This window comes from Gossypium arboreum, chromosome 13 (assembly GCF_025698485.1).
Source record: "Gossypium arboreum isolate Shixiya-1 chromosome 13, ASM2569848v2, whole genome shotgun sequence".
In the NCBI taxonomy this organism is placed as follows: Eukaryota; Viridiplantae; Streptophyta; class Magnoliopsida; order Malvales; family Malvaceae; genus Gossypium; species Gossypium arboreum.
Window position 1 is genome coordinate 71,435,907 of NC_069082.1, and position 18,860 is coordinate 71,454,766.

An 18,860-nucleotide genomic window follows, 5' to 3' on the forward strand; every position below is an offset into this window, starting at 1 on the left:
GTCAGTTCAGTTTTCCAACTACAATTCCATATCAAGAAATTCAAGACAACAAATGAAGTAAACTGAAAAGCAATACTCTGATAGTTAAATTAAAGAGTAGGACTAAACCCCAAGTTCTGATTCCTTAAATAATCGAGGTGGACAGTGTTAATGGAAAAAAAAAACTCATTTTCAAAACTAAAATTTATTTCCAACATGAACAGAAAGACAAAAGCTATTCGGCATGTCTAATATGAAGTGGTTACAAATAAACTTACAATTGAATTGCAGCAAATAGCAAATTGCAGCAAACAACTATTCGGCATTAAAAGACTAAACCAAATTGCAGCAAACAACAAAACCAAAATTGCTATGTTAAAACTAAAATCTATCTAACTAATGTATATATGTCAAGAAAATCACTAGTCCTTCATTTAAATGTTGAAAAACATGTTGTTATTTCATTTAAATCAATAGAAAGAAAAAAGCTATTCTACTTCTAGTTTCATTATGTTTGGTTAAAACTTGGGCAAAGACTAGTAAAGTTCATAGCATTTCAACGAGAAATAAAAACCAACCCAGAGCTAAGAATGAGAATTAATGGTAAAAAAGTTCATGGCACCCAAAACCCAGAGAAGTTTACTTTAGGCCTTTTAGTAAGTCTTTCCCTTCCTTGTACTAAGTAAGTTGGGGATCCTTTCTTTCTTTTTAATATTCTTTCTCTCCAGGCAAGCAAGGAAGTAAGCAAGTAAGGAAGGGGGTCTGTATGTCTATCCCATCCCTTCTTTGGTTCAGTCTTTGGTAGTAGGTGCGATATTGAAGGAGTTCAGGGCTAAGGGCTGGAGCTTTATTTCCACTCCCAGTAGTCTGTCTTCAATAGTTCGCTTGGAAAGTAATCTTTCGTAAGCAGGAGGGTAGCGCTTCGCAGGTGAAGGTGTAGGATTTGCTTCTTCCCCTTATTGCTATTACTTATATTTTTATTTTTTAAATAGCTTAGAGGGCCTGCCCTTGTTCTGGTTCTAAAAGAAGAGTTCAAAGAAGAGTCAACCTAGAAGAATTTGAATCATCCAATTCCTATAGCTTATTTGAATCATCCATTGTTTCAAGACCTTTTAAATAAAGCTGAGGAAGAATTTGGGTTTAATCATCCAATGGGTGGTCTTACAATTCCATGTAGTGAAGAGTATTTCATTAGTTTAACAACTGTCATTGAATTGTTCATAGAGGTATTTCATCATCAACCATGGATGCATTAAAAAGAATAGCAGTCTTTTCATAATTTTTTCCTTTTTTTTTTCTCTTTTTTCAGTAGGGATTAGCTAAAAAGAATAACAGTTTTTTTTCTCTTTCATCATCAACCATGGATGCATGAGGAAGCAGAGATAATTTATTTTTAAAAAAATTTATTTTTTACCGAATCTTAAGATGTTAACTAAAAATATTGTTTTTGGTTAGAAGGAATGCGCTAGTTTCGATTATTAATAGAATTGTAGCAAACAACAAATTGCAGCAAACAACAAACAGAGGAAGTAAAAGGAAGCAGAGTTTCCTGGATGAAGAAGAACGAAGATGAAGAACGGCTTGGCTAGGAAAGATTGGTGAGAGTTGGAACAAAAAGTGAAACTAAACAGCAGCCTGAGAAGAGAAGATATGTGAAAAGCCAGGAAAAAAGGAAATTAAAAGATGAAAATAGAAGAAGTAGGAGGAACATACCTAGATGGAGAAGAAGAAAATGAAGAACGGCGCAAGGGGGAAGACTGGAGAGTTGGAAAATGTCTTACGGAAAAAAATTATGTAAGACAATTTCCCTAAAACCTTAGGCATTTTACCCGTGAGTGTGAAAACATTTTACATGGGGAAAACCTTTTCCAGTCAAACAAACACCAGAAAATCAAGAAAACATTTTCCGAAAAATGTTTTCCTGCCAAACAAACACACCCTTAATGGAAATTTTGGAATTTTACAAAACGTTTAACCTTTTAGTGGTCTGCAATATGATTTTAGATATTACAATTTTGGAAATTTAGAATAAAAATGGAAACGTGATTGCGGACACCTTTTTTTAGGAAAAAAAATTAGGAAAAGAATAGGCTTCTTTTCAACAATTTTTTAGACTAAATTACTTTAAAATGTCAAATAAAATTATCAAAATAAATTGTTTTTGAAAATTTCACTAGAATAGGTCGATTTTACTAAAAGATTTGTAAAAAAATACTTTTAGATAATAAAAAATACTTCCAACACTCTTCCACATTAGCATTAATAGTGGCAGCATCAATATTTTTTTATTTTTTAGTGTCATTTATTAATGTGAAAATAAAATTTATAAAACAGTTCTTTATATAAGCCAAAATCTCATTTCTCTTATTTTCTTAAGCGATGTGAGATATGGGTGTATCTAGACGCATAATCCATTTGTAATATGTTCCTAGACAATGTGAGATTACTTACTCTTTTAACCGACAACATGATATTAAAGGCACAATATATTGAAATTTTATTTATTTTTAATTATTTTTGTTGAGTTTATTTCACTTAATTTATAACCAATTTTGAAGTTTTAGTATTTATGTAAACACTAATGAAAAAGTATCATATGATATCGTAATTATCACCGATAGCCATGTTTGTTTGGTTTCTTCTATTATTATTATCTTTTGAATTATATTTTTATTATATTGTTGTATAAAATAAAAGTTGGAATAAACAACCTTCAAATTATATATATTTTGTTAGATATTTTAAATTTATTTTTTGTCAAAAGCAATCTAAACTATAATTTCATAACTATTATAGTCTATACTATTATATTTGTTAGAAAAATTCTTTTAACTAATTAAGAGTTGATACATGACATTTTTAGTAGGGTAAACTATCAAAATAATCACTTTTGTTTACCTTAGGTTACACTTTAGTCACTTGTGTTTGAAATATTACGTTTTAGTCACTTAAGTTAATGTGTTGTAACATTTTAGTCGCTAAGCTGTTAATTATCGTTAACGGTGTAAGGATAAGCTGATATGGCATATTAATCATCATTTCAAACAAAAATTTTATGTTAAATTATACAATTGGTCCCCATATTTTTTTGAACAATTTAATTTTTTTCTTTTATATTCTTTTAGCTTTTTTTTTTTTTTTTCATTCTCTCTGCTTCTTCCTCTGTTTTTCACCTTTCTCCATCTCTTTTAATGTAGTTTTTCTATGTTTTTCATTTATTAAAACTAAAGAGGAAGAAGAAAAGGAAAATAAAGAGATAAAAATAAAAAATTAAATTAAATTGTTCAATGAAATAAAAGAGGACTAGTTTTAACAAATAAAAATATAGAAAAATTACGTTAAAAGAGATGTAGAAGGGAGGAAAATAAAGGCAGAAGCAGAAGAGAATGGAAAAAAAATTAAAAGAACATAAAAGAAAATAATTAAATTGCTCAAAACGAAAAAAAATGAGGACCAATTGTATAATATAACCTAAAATTTTTGTTTCAAATTATGATTTAACGTGCCATGTCAGCTTACCGTTTCACCTTAACCAAAATTAACGGCTCAGTGACTAAAATGTTACAACACGTTAACGTAAGCAACTAAAACGTAATATTTCAAACATAAATGACTAAAATGTAATATGAAGAAAACAAAATTAACTATTTTGATAGTTTACCCTTTTTAATAATATTAATGTAACACTCCTAACCCGTATCCGTCGCCAAAATAAGTGTAACATCCCAAAATAGGGCCTAGTCAGAATAGTGGTTTCGGGACCACAAATACGACATCAAAATATTTATTTTATGATTATTATGAGGCTTAGAATATGAGTACATGCATGCGTTAAAGTTTCATGAAGAAATTCTGAGCATAAGATGTCCAATTGCATGATTTATGAATGCATGATATCTGCAATTACTGATGGCATGAAAATGTATGAAATGCATCTTTGATAATGAATTGTTGATAACCGTCTCAGTTGAGGTTTAAAAGGGAATTCGATGGATAAACCATGTTTTACATGTGGAATAAGATCCTGCATGTGTTGCAGAAAGGAATTAGCCCGGACGGGTAATCCGTGATCTCAAGTATGAAAAGGAATCTAGCCCAGAAGGGTGTTCCTTGAATGATCAAGCCTCCCGAAGAATATATGTGCATTAAGGATTTAGCCCGGACGGGTAATCCTATTAGGGTCTGAATTTAGCCTGGATTGGTAATTCAGATCCGAGCTCATTAAGGGTGTTTGTCTCTATAAGGGATTTAGCCTGGACTGGTAATCCTGCCATGAGTGTGAGGTTCGCGGGAGTGCATATATGGAATGATCATTCGTATGAATTGACGGATAATGGGTATTCCATCGAGATTTCCTAGAAACTCAACGAGATTAGCATTAGATATATATATATGTGTGTGTGTGTGTGTGTGAATTAAATATTAAATGATGAACTCATCTAGTTAAATTACATGATATATGAAAATGTGACTAACTCATTGATTGAGTGCATATGATAGGAAATCATTTCATAATGGATGATTTCATGAATTGAGCCTAGATGTATGCTAATTACTCGGTAAGTTTACTTTCCGATTATTCGAGCTTACTAAGCATGTAAATGCTTACCCCTCTCTTTTTCCCTGTTTTACAGAGCTCGAGGACTTATAAGGATTGGAAGACAGTTGGAGAACCAACACACTATCAACTAGCCAAGCTTTGGCATAAGGACACTTCTACTTTGTTAATGGCATGTATAGGATTTTTTAGTATTTTGTTATATGTGTCATTTGATTTGCCAAATGAAGGCATATAGAAATATATTTAAGTAGGCTATGACCTACGATTTTTATGCATGGTTTTATTTAAATCAATTGGCAATGAGTCTCTTGAACGAGCCAATTTCGGATGGATTAATGCAGCATGGAAACCCATAAACACTAAATGGGAAACAACCTATCATGTATGAAACCAATGATATGAGGTTTCCATACAATGAGTTTTATTAAGATTATTTACAAGTGTAAAATTGTGTTTTCTCTCAAACTTGGAAATTTTTAAGCATAAGAGGTAGAAAGGGGTGATTAAAGGATTGGAAAATAGCCTATTAAGGTCCACATGGTTAGACACACGGGCATGTGTCTAGGCCGTGTGAGACACACGGTCCATCCCCATGGGCATATGCTATGACCGTGTGTCCCCTGCACCTAAAACTCTAAGCTAAATTAGCACACGGGTAGGACACACGGGCGTGTGTCTTGGCCGTGTTAATTTAACAGAATGCTCAAGTTTTGGACACGGAATGAGCTCACGGGCATGTGAGTCCACAAGGTCCACCTATACGGACGTGTGTCCCTTATGTTAAGGAAAATTTTCTGAGTAGCCTAAGGTTAATCAAATGTGCCCATATTTGTCCTGCATTGCTCTCCGATATGTTATAAGTCTCGAAGGCCTATACAAGGGACGAGATGTTCATGATTGAAAGGTTTTAAATTCAAATGAATTTTGTGATCCAAGTTGGTATACTAAAAGTGTAAAGTTCCGGTAATGCTTTGAGCCATGTCCCGATGTTGGATTCAGGCTAAGGGTGTTACAATAAGGTTACGAAGCATTACCAGAGTTTACAGAACAATTTCAGATAATTCATGTCATTTATTATTCATACTCAAAAATAATCATATCGTCCCTAAAATGGACCCTCGAGGCCCAATTTAAACATTTGAATCAAATCGGGACTAAATCGACATCTCAGAAAATTTTTTTCGAAATTTAAAAATTTTTCTTATATACAGGGGTCACACGCCCTTGTGAGTAGGCTCTATGGCTCACACGGCCAAGTGATATGTCCATGTCTCAAGCCGTGTCTGCATTTGATATGAGGCACACAACCGTATCCCAGCCCGTGTCCTTACCCGTGTAACTTTCTGACTTGTGCCACACAGCCTGCCACACGCCCGTGTGTTAGGCTGTGTGGTCAATTTAATTTTCATAAATTAGGTGCAGGTTTCACACAGCCAAGACACACGTTTGTGTTCTAGGCCGTATAGCACACACGACTGAGACACACGCCCGTTTCTCTGCCCATATGCCCAATTTTTAGCATGTTGTTTCTCAATTTTAAGATGTAACACGGCCAAACCACATGCCCATGTACCTGGCCGTGTGTCACACACGGTCAAACACACGCTCGTGTGTCTATCCGTGTAGACAAAATAAGGTTATTTCTTAGCCTTATTTCTCACCCAAATTTAACCTTCAACCTACAACAATGTTTGTATATATTTGCCAACCAATTCAATTTATATAATTCAAGCCAACATCAATAACATGTATGAAATAGTATCATATACATTCTTATGATTAAACTTACTTTTTAGTAAAGACTTATATTTTACCCTAATTAAATCTAACCAACCACATACTTAAATGTTAAACATGATATATAAAATCTCATATTAGTATACCAAAACAAACCATTATTAGTCATTCCAATGGCTAAATTACAAACAACAATGTACTTGCCAACATTGGCCAAGTTAACCTATACATGTCATTATATCAAAATAAGATTACTTTTATACCAAAACAAGCTGGAGAATAGTGTGATAATTCTCCGACCATTCTCCAACCTTAACAAGCTTTCGAACACTATAAAAAGAGAAAATAAAACCTAGTAAGCATTTAATGCTTAGTAAGTTCATATAACAGGAATTAAACTTGCCAATCACGTTCAATAAAATAAGTATATAATAACATGCTTCCCAACAAATTGGCAATTTGCCTAATCACATACACTCAAATAAGCAAGTTAGTCACATATTTCATTTATGCATCAATTAAGCATGGATGAGCTCATCATGTTACATTTTCAGGTATTTCAGGAACACTCAAGATATAATTCATTTAATCTCATAATTTCTTATTTCAGGGATTTATTTGTTGAATCATTGAAATTTCGATGGATACTCATATCTGGTATTACACACAAGGTGTACAAAACAGTAAGTCGTCAACTCATAATCAAGGATACCCATTAGGGCACTTAATCAGGGAGCACACTCTCGAGCTACATATTAGGATGCTCAATTGAGCCATGTATCAGGACGCTTATCCGGGATAAACAGGAAACTCGTAAAAGTTTTAATCAGGGAGCACCGGATAAGGTAACAGAGAGTCCAAACGAGCCACATCAGGAAGCCCATAAGAGCTTATATCAGGATGCTCACGTAGAGCTACGTTTGTGTCCGCATTATTTGCTGGATCACAACCGATCGAATCATGTAACAGGATGCTCACAAAGAGTTGCGGTAGAGTGCAACATATGTAAAATCACTACCGATCAGGATGTTCGCAGGAACTAAATAACAGGATGCTCGAAAAGGCTATAACAGGATTGCTCGTCTGAGTTATATTCTATCCGCAACATATGCAGGACCATATGTAATATGGGAAATCACATATATCCATCGAATTTCATTATTCAAACGGAACTTAATATTTTCTGGATATGATTAAACACACAATAATTTCATTTATTTTTAACATTTATATATTTCATAAAATCACATACCACATTCAATTCAAGCATATAAGTAAACACAATTCGATTACACGAACTTACCTCGATAATTGTTCGTATAAGAAAATCTACTAATCCGAAACTTTTTCTTTTCCTTGATCTAGCTTCAAATTTGAGTTGTCCGGATCTATATAAATGAATTTAATCATCAATTTATCACATTTCATATTCAATTGGATTCAATTTACACTCTAGGAAAAATTACCATTTTGCCCCTAAACTTTTCATAAATTCCAATTTTATCCCTAAACTCGGAAAATAAAATTCATGCAATTTAGTCCTTATTCCAAGCCTAACCGAAATTTTCATATAACATTTACAGCACTTTTATTTCACAAAATTCAAAATTTTTCCATGGGTTTTACCACTTTTCAATTTAGTCCCTAAATCATGATTTCATCAAAATTCTTTGTAAAAGTTATTTATCTATCAACAACCTTTCATTTTCTACCATAAATTTCAAAATTTCAGCATATTCATCCATGGTAAAATTTTTATACTTTAATAACTTTTCAAATTAATCCCCAAAATAGCTAGATTAAGCTATTTCGATCTCAAAAATATAAAAATTACTAAAAACAAGACAAGAATACATACCCAATTAAGTCAAGAAAGTTTGTTTCTCTTTCCTAGGGTTTTCATGTATTTTTGGGAAAGAAGATGATATATAATAAGATGATATTTCTATTAAATTATTTATCATCTTTTAATTATTTTGATTTCCAATTTAGTCCTTAACCCTTTCTAATTTTTCATGGATGAATCACTAAAAATATCTACTAAATTTTCTTTAATGGTCTAATTACCATATAAAACCTCTTATTCTGAATTCCATAGCTTTGATCCTTATACCTACTAGAATTCAACTTTTGCATTCTATGCTATTTGGTCTTTTCCATAATTAAGTACGTAATCAATAAAATTTTCTTATCAAAATTTTTATATAACATTCCTATCATAATACGGACCATGCAGTAATATTAAAATAAATTTTCTTTCTTACTCGGATTTGTGGTCCCGAAAACACTGTTCCGATTTCACTGAAAATGGGTTGTTACAATTAAAAAAATTAATTGAATTATTATTTAATAATATCTCTCACACACATATCTTCACCTATCTCTCTCCTTTTATTCACAACACTAAACATGGAAAAAGAATTTGTAAAAAATTAAGTAATCTCGCATTATCTAAGAACAAACTGCAAATGGATTATGAGTCTATATAAACTCATATCCCACATCACTTAAGAAAACAAGGGAAATGATATTTGAGTCTATATAAAGACATGTTTTGTTAATTTTATTACCACATTAATAGGATACATCACAAAATAAAAAAGAATATTGGTGTTGTCACTTTTCGTAAAATCAACTTATTTTCGTAAATTTTTCAAAAAATACCTATTTTGGTAATTTTGCTTTTTTTTTTTGTATTTTTAGTAATTTAGTCAATTTTTTTTATTTAAGAGTATTTATTGGGCACGATATTTCAATAAACAAAAAGTCAAACCCTCAAAAACTAAACAAAACAAAACAGTCAAGGCTTTTAGATTATATTAAAGTATTAACGGTTGATGTGTCTGCCAAGTATTGAGCTTAAAACTCAATTTTTTCATTTTTATTCTTTTTATAATATAAAGAAAATTAAATTATAAATCTCAAAATTTTCATAATTCAGCCTTACTATCAAAACTTCATCAACTGAATTCTTTTTATATTTATGTCACATCAAACAAAATAAAATATTTTTAAAATATAATATATTGAAAAAAATTACTTTTAATACATTACTTTTAGCATCTTTTTAAAAACAAGTTTTTAAACTTTAATCGTGGTACACTAATAAGCATTTTTCTTATTTTTCCTATAATATAAATTTTGAAAATTTGTGAATTTTATTTAATAAAAAACTTGGTATAATGTCAAATTTAGTTCTCAATTTTATCAATTTGACCATTATTTATTTTTAACTAAATTTGACCTCAATTTTTGAAAAAGAATCAAATAACTTTTTCTTTAATAAAATGATAACTAAAATATTATTTTTAATTGTGTCTTGTGATAACTCGCATGGCGATTCATATGTATTTTCATGCCAACATTGTCATTTATCTTATATGCCAATGTCAACAAATAATTTTAAAAATATAAAAATGAAGAAGATAAAACTATTTTATATTTAAAAATAATAAAAGTTCATAAAAAATTAACATGAAAATGTAGATTGTAATTAGAACTATCATGTTTAAAAGTTTAACACTTTAGTTAGTAGTTTCATTGAAAAATCAACAATTTAACTCTTTTGAAATGTTGATGATCAAATTTTGATTTTTAAAAAAAGTACAAAATCAAACTTAACTAAAAAAAGAATAAAAAGTAAATTGACAAAAAATTTAGGCATTAAAAGCTAAATTTAACATTACACTAAAAAGTTTGATTTTCTGGTTTAACTTGTTGAAAGAAAGGATTAAATTTAACAATATATATATATATAATATTTGGTGAATTGACAACAATAAAATGGTATTATATTAAAAATCAATATATTCAAACAAGGTATAGTATAAAAAGTGTTGAATTATTACAGTTTATAATCAAACATAAAAATTGATTTCATGAAATCCCTATAGGAAAAAAATAGCTATGGGGGTGGCAATGACTTTGATTTCATTCACTTGCAACTATCTATGAATCCGTACATGTCATTTGCAGGTCACCAATGAGTGTCAAACTAAAAGACTGGAAGGCAAAGTTAAAAGCTTGAAGAATCTCAAGTAATCTCCTCTGTGAAGCACGTTAGCTATTGATCTTCAAGTCGATTCACCTCAACTGAACGGTGACAGTGTTCTTTAAGCTACCGGCAATCTCACTCAATATCTGGCAATGGTACTTTCCAGAAATTCCATGAGTTAAAATCTTCCTGCAAAGGAATTGGAATATCAGGGGAATAGTACTATTTTCAAGACTCTGAGACAAACCGTAAACGGGGACAGTTGCAGAGAATTTGTAGAATTGTAAGTAAACAGGCGAGAAATATACTCTTTTACCTGCTCAACCAATGAAGTTGGCGGAAACATGTCGTTAACGAGAGTATGCAATGACGTATATGACTTCACTTCAATACAATGACTAATAGCCACCTCGCCCTGCCAGTTTTGAGTCGGATTGTTAGACTGCCAGCTTTTCTTTTTCTTTTCTTACATGAATAGGACATAGAAAGCACGTACCTTTGGGTTGATAATAAAAATCTTGCCCTTTGGGATCCCAATTTTTCTATAGCTCAGCTCATCCGTGTCTCTGTTTCCAAAGCCCGCATAGAATGGATTGTAGTCAGAGGGGAAAAGTTTCTTGATATCCTGCCATGCACGTATAAGAAAGAAACTCAACGTAAAAGGACACGCTATCACAGTAACAATTTCAATCTACATTGAGAAACAAGGTTAAGTATTCCAGAATTTACCTCTAAACAAGCTATTTTGAATTCATGAGGTGCTCTTCTTATCACTGCAATGAATAAGGTGGAAATGGTAATATGAAACTTATAAACTAATATAAAGAAGGGGAAAGAATAATAGAAAAGGAAAAGGAGTGAAGTGGGCACAAAAGATAATGCATGCATGTAACAAAAAATATAGCCGAAAGGGTTAAAACAACAAAGACAGCCACTTTGATCAATTATAGCAACACTTTCAACTGAAGCCATAAAACTGTGATGCAAACTCAAAACAGCAAAATAGAGTACTTCAATGAACAAACAATATATAAGCAAGATCTCACCTTCGCGATACAATGAGGGGAACAACCCATTGGGGGATATAACAACAGGTCCATTAGGTAAAGCTTTTCCATCCTGCATAAACAAGTCAATCAGTTAAAAACTTACTAGTCATAATTTCAGAGTAAAATCGTTTTAACAAAGGACCATGGTGTAGAAGTAGCTTCTCTTTAGTTCTTCTAATGCCTTTTTGCTCTCATAAGGAAAATGTAAGTTGTATTTAGATGCAAAGGCAAATAATACTTTAGAAGTAAAAGCAAGAAAAAAAATGTTTAAGCAAGCAAACCAAAACCTGGAGTATTTTCTACCTGTTTCAGGTTGTTTAAGAAACTTCTCGTTAGATATGCCTGAACAATTGCTCGTGCACTCAGAAATAGCAGCTGATATCCGTTCTCCTGTTGTGAACAGACAATTCAGTTGACGAAGCTTAATGATAATGGGATAATGTTCACACCATCATAATACTAAGGTTTTCAAATGTTATTCCATAAACTTGCATTCTAAAACCTGATGAAGGAATAGATTGTCACAAATTGCGGTAAGTCTCAAGCAAGTCGAGTGAACATCGAAACAAATGAGAAAAAACATACCTTAATAGCAGAGAAAAGTTTAGCTACACCAGATTGTGTCCAATCCCTTCCAACTAAAGGCATAAACTGGCCTAAAACATCAGACCTGAAAGAGAGGTGTCAAGGTTATTGAGAGACACATCTTTTATTAAAACTATACATGATTGAAACATGTTCAAACGAAAGATTACACCACAAATCAAATAGGGTAGGACAGACAGCTTCTATAAATATGCATTGCTGCTTTAACACTAAAGATCATATTGGAAGATCTACTTTCAGCTTCAAACATAAGTATATGGTTTACTAAAACTTTCTCCTTCACTTCTATAGTCCAATTTAATTTATTGTTCCAAAATTGTACTCATCATAATGATGTCTAGTAAGGAAATTATCTGCCATTTCCAGAATATATATCATAATAAGAATCATAAGTGAGTTTAGAAGGTCCATAAATGGGTGAAACAAGAACATTTCAAAAGATGCAGAGAGATAACATCAGGAGGTAAAAGTCCTTACTTGGTAATAGTTCCATCTACATCTGAGATTACAATCTTTGCATTCCACTTCCACAAGTAAATATGAGCATCAACCTATTAAAGATGCATGGGTTTAAGAGGATAAATTTGAGCATAACACAGACCTTGCAAACCTACTGGAAGAATCGAGTGGTAAAGAATTGAAACCTGTTGCGTTCCAAGGACCCTGGTGGAGAAGCTGAAAGTAATCTTATTCTGACCATCTTTCAGATTCAAGGAAGCTATCTGCTCACTAGTGGGAACATTTGTCCTAATAAATTGCTTGCGGGGAGATTCAATCTTTCCACTGGATGCTGGAGTTGAATCTGCTTGTGAATTTGGTAGAGTAGATTCAGTATCCACAAATTCCTCCTCACTAGACAAATTGCTCTGGGTGTGCTCAAGTGTTTTGACCTTTCTAAAGGGAATGGGCCAGAGCCTCCATCTATTGCCAGAGGATGTGGAAGCGACTATAGAATCATTATTCTTTGTGTTTGATGACTCATTCAGTTCAACAGGGACTGCATATCCAGCCTCAACATCTAACTCTAAACCAAATGCAGCCATTCCAAGAACAATAGGAGCAGCTTTTTCCCATGGAAAGTACTTCCCTCCAAATCGGATGATCAGATTTTCATTCTCAATAATTGACATTGCGTTACTTTTATATTCCTCATGTGATATGCGGTGCATTTCAAAAGCTTCTGCTGCAGCATCTAACCCCATACCCGCATGAAGTTCATTTCCACAGAGTGAGATCTCAAACCCTGGAAATTTAAGGTGTGCAAGAGAAGCTAAGATGATGATCAGCATGAGATAATATTATCTTATTTTCTATTTTAATTTTCTGAAACAATTTTCTCCTATTTTCTGAATTTTGATAATCATGTTTGGTAAATAAAAATGAACACCCTTTCAAAAATAAAAATGGTGAAAATGTGTTTGGTATGTGCATTTTCAAATTAAAATAATAAAAATTGCCAATAAAATACATAAGAATTCAAATTTAAAAAATAATTTGTAATGTAAAAATTATCAAGAAAAAGAAAAAATTATCAAGAAAAAGAATAAACATTCACTTCCCAATCCAACTCTATATGTGTAACAGAGGAAACTGTTCTATAAAAAAAAAAAGGGACCAAAGATGTGAAGCTAAGTATCGGATTAGGGGGGAAGATATGACTTACGGTTTTTAAGGTTTTGCCCCAAATAATAATAATAATAATAATAATAATAATAATAATAATAATAATCATCTAGCATGTCAGATGAGTTAAATTTGGGTCTTTAGATTGTTTACAGCAACATCCAAAAAGAAAATAACAATGATCTTGCATACTTGGTGACTCTAACATAGGTTTGCAATGACAAGTTGACAACTAATTGATATTTTAAAAATCACTTGTTTCATCGAAAACATCTTTTTTTTTCTTTATTTCTTTTTAGTTCACTAATTTTGCCCCATTTTTCATTCCCATTCTCTAGAAGACTTGTTCTATGTTTCCAAACAAACATGGTTTCCACTACATTCTATACATTTAAGGAAAATGAAAACAGAGAATGACTCTGTTTCCTCAAACAAAACACCAAGTATTCTAGGAGAATTAGAGAAAGAAAGAAAGAGAAACAATTTAAGGAGGCAAAGGTCCTTAGTTCCTTACCCAACCTTGCCTGAGTTTCTCTCTCTTTACCAGAAGTTGTTTCAGTTTCCATCATCTCACTTTTGCCAGTCATATCCTCTGGTGCAGGACTTTGCTGGCTACTATTTATCCCTTCAATTGCTGCTGATGCACCAAATTGCTCATCTTTTTGTTCATGGTCATTACTAACAGATTCAACAGATGCAATGTTAGAACCCATAAAATCTGTATCCAAAACTTCGATTTCAACTAGTTCACCCTCAAATTGTAACTCAGGAGATCCATTATTGTTGGAAGAATTGGGACTAAAAGTGGAAGACGGCACATCTTTGGAGTCACCAACAGCTTCCTCTTCAGTTTCATCGTCACCTAGAGGATTGCAAGGAGGTTTATCTTGTGAGATCTGAGCTTCTGACGGGCTAACAATTTCCTTAGAATCAATACCATGTCCACCCAATTCAGATAGTTCAAGGCAGCTCTTAAAAATATCATCCTTTTTCTCAAGCACAGCTGCATCTTCAATGTCACTTTGCCTGTTCATTTCACCTTCATGGTTAGAAAGGTTTGTTTCTTCAGTCTGACATGCATGTTCCACCCCATTTTCACAAACTTCTGGATGGCTCAAAGCAGTAGATTTACCGTTCAAGCTGCAAATATTATCAGAGGAATCCTTACCTGCAGCCGAATTGAGCTTACTAATATAGTCAGCAGCCCATATGTCATCACCTGAACTGAGCTCCTCATTGTCCTCACAAAAATCAGGTCCTTCACCTGGTCCTAGATGGAACTGAGGTGTGCTTAGTTGCACATTTTCAGCGCCCTGTTCTGATGCTGAGACGGGGGCTGTAAGTATGTGGCCATCCACACTAACCAAGACAACTTCTGAATCCGAACCCTGTGCTTCATTAAAACACTCGCCATTTAAACCGTCAAATCTGCCAGACCCAAATTCTGAAAAATTAACTGAACTGTCTATTGAGGATTGCTCATCCTGAAATTCATAGTACCTAGTATCTGATTCTGCCCTTTCAAGCCGTTTTAGATTTGTGAAATCATGTTTGTCCCTCAACTGAGCAACCACGGAATCTGAGACACTATGTTCAAGTCTATAAAATTCACCAATATTTTTGTTACCTTCACCCCGTATAACTTCACCATCAGAATCTTTCAAATCTCCATTTGTCTCATTTCCTTTACAAAAATTAACCTCCCTTGTGAAATATGCTTCCCCAGAGTTATCAAGATACATATGAAAATCCGCTTCAATGTCATTAACGATTATATGAACAAACTTCTCAGCCCCTTTTAGAACACCCTGAAACTTTCCAAACTGAACATACCAAGGTGTGCTTCGAAATGTCCCATCTTGTTGCTGAACAACAATCACATCAACAGCCCCGCCAAAAGGATGGAGAGGAGTAGCAACAGAATACACACCTTGTGAAATTAGACTCCCAACTTTGCCAACCACGTTCATTTGTCAACACTAAACCTTCACCAGATCAGCAAAATTCAAGGAAAGATAACAAAAATCCTTTTCCAGTTCTTTCTTTTTATATAGAAAAAAGATGAATCCAACAAATCACTAGGAGATCAAAATCTTTCTTTCTTCTCAACGATGTTTATTCTTTACCATGAGGCATCTGCATTCAATTCAAAATCAAACCAAGCGAATATTAAACCCTACAATGTTCCCTTTTAATCAGACTCTTTATTTTATATAAAGAAATAAATCCAACAAATCATTGTAAACATCAAAATCTTTATTTCTTCTCAACAATGTTTATTCTTTACCTTGAGGTATCTACATTCAATTCAAAATCAAACCAAGAAAATATTAAACCCTAAAATGATCCCTTTTATTCATATTCTTTATTTTCTATAATGAAGGATGAATCCAATAAACCACAGTAAGCATCAAAACCTTTCTTTCACGTAAATTGTATTTATTCTTTATTCTTTATGTTGAGCTATCTGCATTCAATTAAAAAAAAAAGGAGCAAATATTAAACCCTAAAATGTTCCTTTTTAATCTGCAAGAAAATAATATGTAAAAGAAATAGGAAAGCCAGCAGGGAATCAATCAGCCGTCACTTTCATGCCAACTCCAGAAACTAGAAATCACACTTTCACAGATAATAAGTAAAAGTACCAAAATAGAAAGTTAAAACGCATTTCTTACAAAAGAAGAAATACTAAACCTTAAGAAACACCAAAAAATCGAGTTACTTCTCCTCCAATTTTCACAACAACCAAACAGAAAATAATCGTTGGTTGTACAATTATAGAACAGTCAAAACAAGATTCATAACAGAAAAAAAAAAAAAAAGATAGCCAATGCATTTAAATAAAGAGAAATTGTAGATTTAAAAATCAAACTCTTTTAGTCCAATATTTTCAGCATTAATCTATAAATATTTATATATTTAGTAAAAGTCAATTAAAACTTACGTATAAGAAAATTCCAGGAAGGTCCAATCTTGCAGCTTGAAATCAAGACGATTCTAAGATTGTCTCGAAAGTTTTTCTTAACTTCTTTTGTTTCTTTTAGCTTCGGATTTTGACTTTTTTTCTGTAATTAATTTATAATAATGTTAATAAATTTCTTTAAAATTTAAATGGCAGAGGAGGAGAAGCAGTGAAAAGCTAAACTTGAAACGAACTTATATGAAGGCTTTTGATTGTTCTGAGTTCTGGATAAAACTACGCGATGAAGCTAGAAAGTTAACTTGTAAATTTACGTCACCTTAAGGGCATTTGAGGAATTCTACCTAAGCATAATTTATAAATTACCCCCTACATAATATCTACTTTTTCATTTTGGTAATATTTTATAAATTATTCTTTTCTCCTGTATTGATACTTCCATTAGTAAGCCTTTACTTAACAATGGTCATAGATGTTTTAACCCAATCACATAGGGACAGACAAGATACAAAAGTCACATAAGCACCACCACATCATTATTTATACCAAGTAATTACAAAATTTTAAAATTTTAAAATAAATTTAAATTTTTATAATATATTAATTATAAAAATTAAAATATTTAAAAAGGAATCTACAAAATATCTAAAATTCAAAATAAATATCTACAAAAAAACTCAAAAAGCTAATATTCAAATAAAATTTAAAAATATATAATAAAATCCCTTTAAAAATAAAAAATATAAATAATTCAAAATTATATAAAATATAAATAATTATAAACATATAAATAATTCAAATATAAAATAAAATAAAAATTAAGATTTTACCTACAAATCCCTAATCGGTCTGAATATTTTTATTTTTGAAGTTATATATATTGAATTTTAATTAATACAAGTCATATATTTTAAATTAATAAAATTTTATAAATGATTCAAAAATTATATGAAAATAAAATTATAAACATATAAATAATAGAATATATATAGACCATTTTACCAATAAAGACCCATTTCCTACTTTATTTATGAAAATGGGCCACTTTATTTATTATTTATCGGAATGGGCTAAAAACACTAAAATACGTTCACATAGGAGTGTTTTAAGGAGAAAATTCAGCAAAACGCATCCTTAAGGGAGCACTTTTGCCATGTCAACAAAAAACGCGCTGACGTGGACGCGCTTTGCTGACATGGCAAAAACGCTCCCTCAAGGATGCGTTTTAGCTCTTGTTTTTCTAGGGTTAGGGTTATTTGCATGTTTAGTGCCTAGGGTTTATGGGTTTAGGGTTTTATGGTTTTAAGATTTGGGTTTTGTTAAAATAATTTAAAGTTTTATTTGTTTAAGGTTTAAGGATTTTTTTTAAAGAACCAGGGTTTAGAATTTTTTTAAATTAATTAAATTAGGTTTGAGGGGTTTTAAGTAAATTAATTAAATTAGGGTTTAGAGTTTTTTAAAAATAATTGTGTTTAGCTTTTAGGGTCTTTGTAAAAGGGTTTAGGGTTGAGTCTTGAAAAAATTATATTGATAAGAGGGATTTTGTTTTTTTTTCTACAGTAGTTTCTGAAAAATTAATTTTGAGAAGACGGTTCTAAAAAAATAGTGACAAAAACACTTCAAGCAGGATGCATTGTCAGCAAAAGTACTAAAAAAATCTCCCATGTGGACGCTCTTTTTCTATAGTAGTTTTTGAAAAAATAATTTTGAGAAGACAATTCCGAAAAGATAATGTCAAAAATGCTCCAAGCAGTATGCACTGTCAGCAAAAGTATTGAAAAATGCAGTTTGTACAAATATATTTAAAAAATAGTTTGTACAAATATATTAAAAAAATAAATACATGTGCTGGTCGGAATCAGTGCCACATGGGGGTGGTCAATGGTTACACGCTAGATTCCTTCTTGATTCAGCTTTCGACAGGGGTTGTGGTTGCTCTGGCAGGGGTTGTGGTTGTTCTGGTTGTGGGTGTTGGGAGGATGACCAACCTTGATAGAACAAAGAATGTGGAGGTGTTTGTATCACCCACGGCGGAGATGTTTGAATCCTATAAGGCGATGGAGATTGGAAATGAGATGAGCTCCCCGACGGTGCCTCATGCGATCCCTCATGCGACGATGGCTTATATATCATCGGTTCAGTTAGAGTCATCGGGAAAGGAGATGCATCGAGCCATGCATTCCAACCTGGCATAGGACTAGGAAAAGGAAACATAAAAGGGTTAGGATACATATAAGCGCTAGGTTACGCACCTGGCATAATTTGAAGGGACTGTGGTGTGGATGTCATTGCTTGAGGCGTTGGGCTCGGTGACTGTGTGGGCGCTGTTGATGGATTCGTTCTGTCATCCCTTTTCCTTGAATTTAAAGGGCCCCGTCGTTCCCTTTCGAT

General features: G+C 32.3%; 1 protein-coding gene across 2 annotated transcripts; it reads right to left on the reverse strand.

The window, feature by feature from the left end:
- Positions 1–10,046: 10,046 nt before the first annotated feature.
- Positions 10,047–16,892, reverse strand: LOC108476526 (phosphatidate phosphatase PAH1-like). Of its 2 annotated transcripts, none has more exons than XM_017778749.2 (11): positions 16,494–16,892; positions 14,064–15,685; positions 12,571–13,169; positions 12,404–12,477; positions 11,906–11,990; positions 11,624–11,710; positions 11,318–11,390; positions 11,001–11,044; positions 10,768–10,896; positions 10,588–10,686; positions 10,047–10,460 (listed from the first exon to the last, which is right to left on the reverse strand). In XM_017778749.2, the coding sequence occupies exons 2-11, from the start codon at positions 15,517–15,519 to the stop codon at positions 10,407–10,409; spliced, it is 2,700 nt and encodes an 899-aa protein (XP_017634238.1). In that variant the 5' UTR covers positions 15,520–15,685; positions 16,494–16,892; the 3' UTR covers positions 10,047–10,406. The 2 variants fall into 2 exon arrangements, with proteins under 2 accessions (XP_017634238.1, XP_017634239.1); XM_017778750.2 differs by lacking the exon at positions 16,494–16,892 and adding an exon at positions 16,244–16,449.
- Between the last annotated feature and the right edge of the window lie 1,968 nt (positions 16,893–18,860).

Coding starts and splice junctions, on each gene's coding strand:
- LOC108476526 (XM_017778749.2), bottom strand. CDS start 15,519: ATGAACGTGGTTGGCAAAGTTGGGAGTCTAATTTCACAAGGTGTGTAT. Junction 13,170..14,063: donor AGAAACTCAGGCAAGGTTGG/GTAAGGAACTAA, acceptor TTAAATTTCCAG/GGTTTGAGATCTCACTCTGT. Junction 11,391..11,623: donor TCTTAAACAACCTGAAACAG/GTAGAAAATACT, acceptor TTGTTTATGCAG/GATGGAAAAGCTTTACCTAA.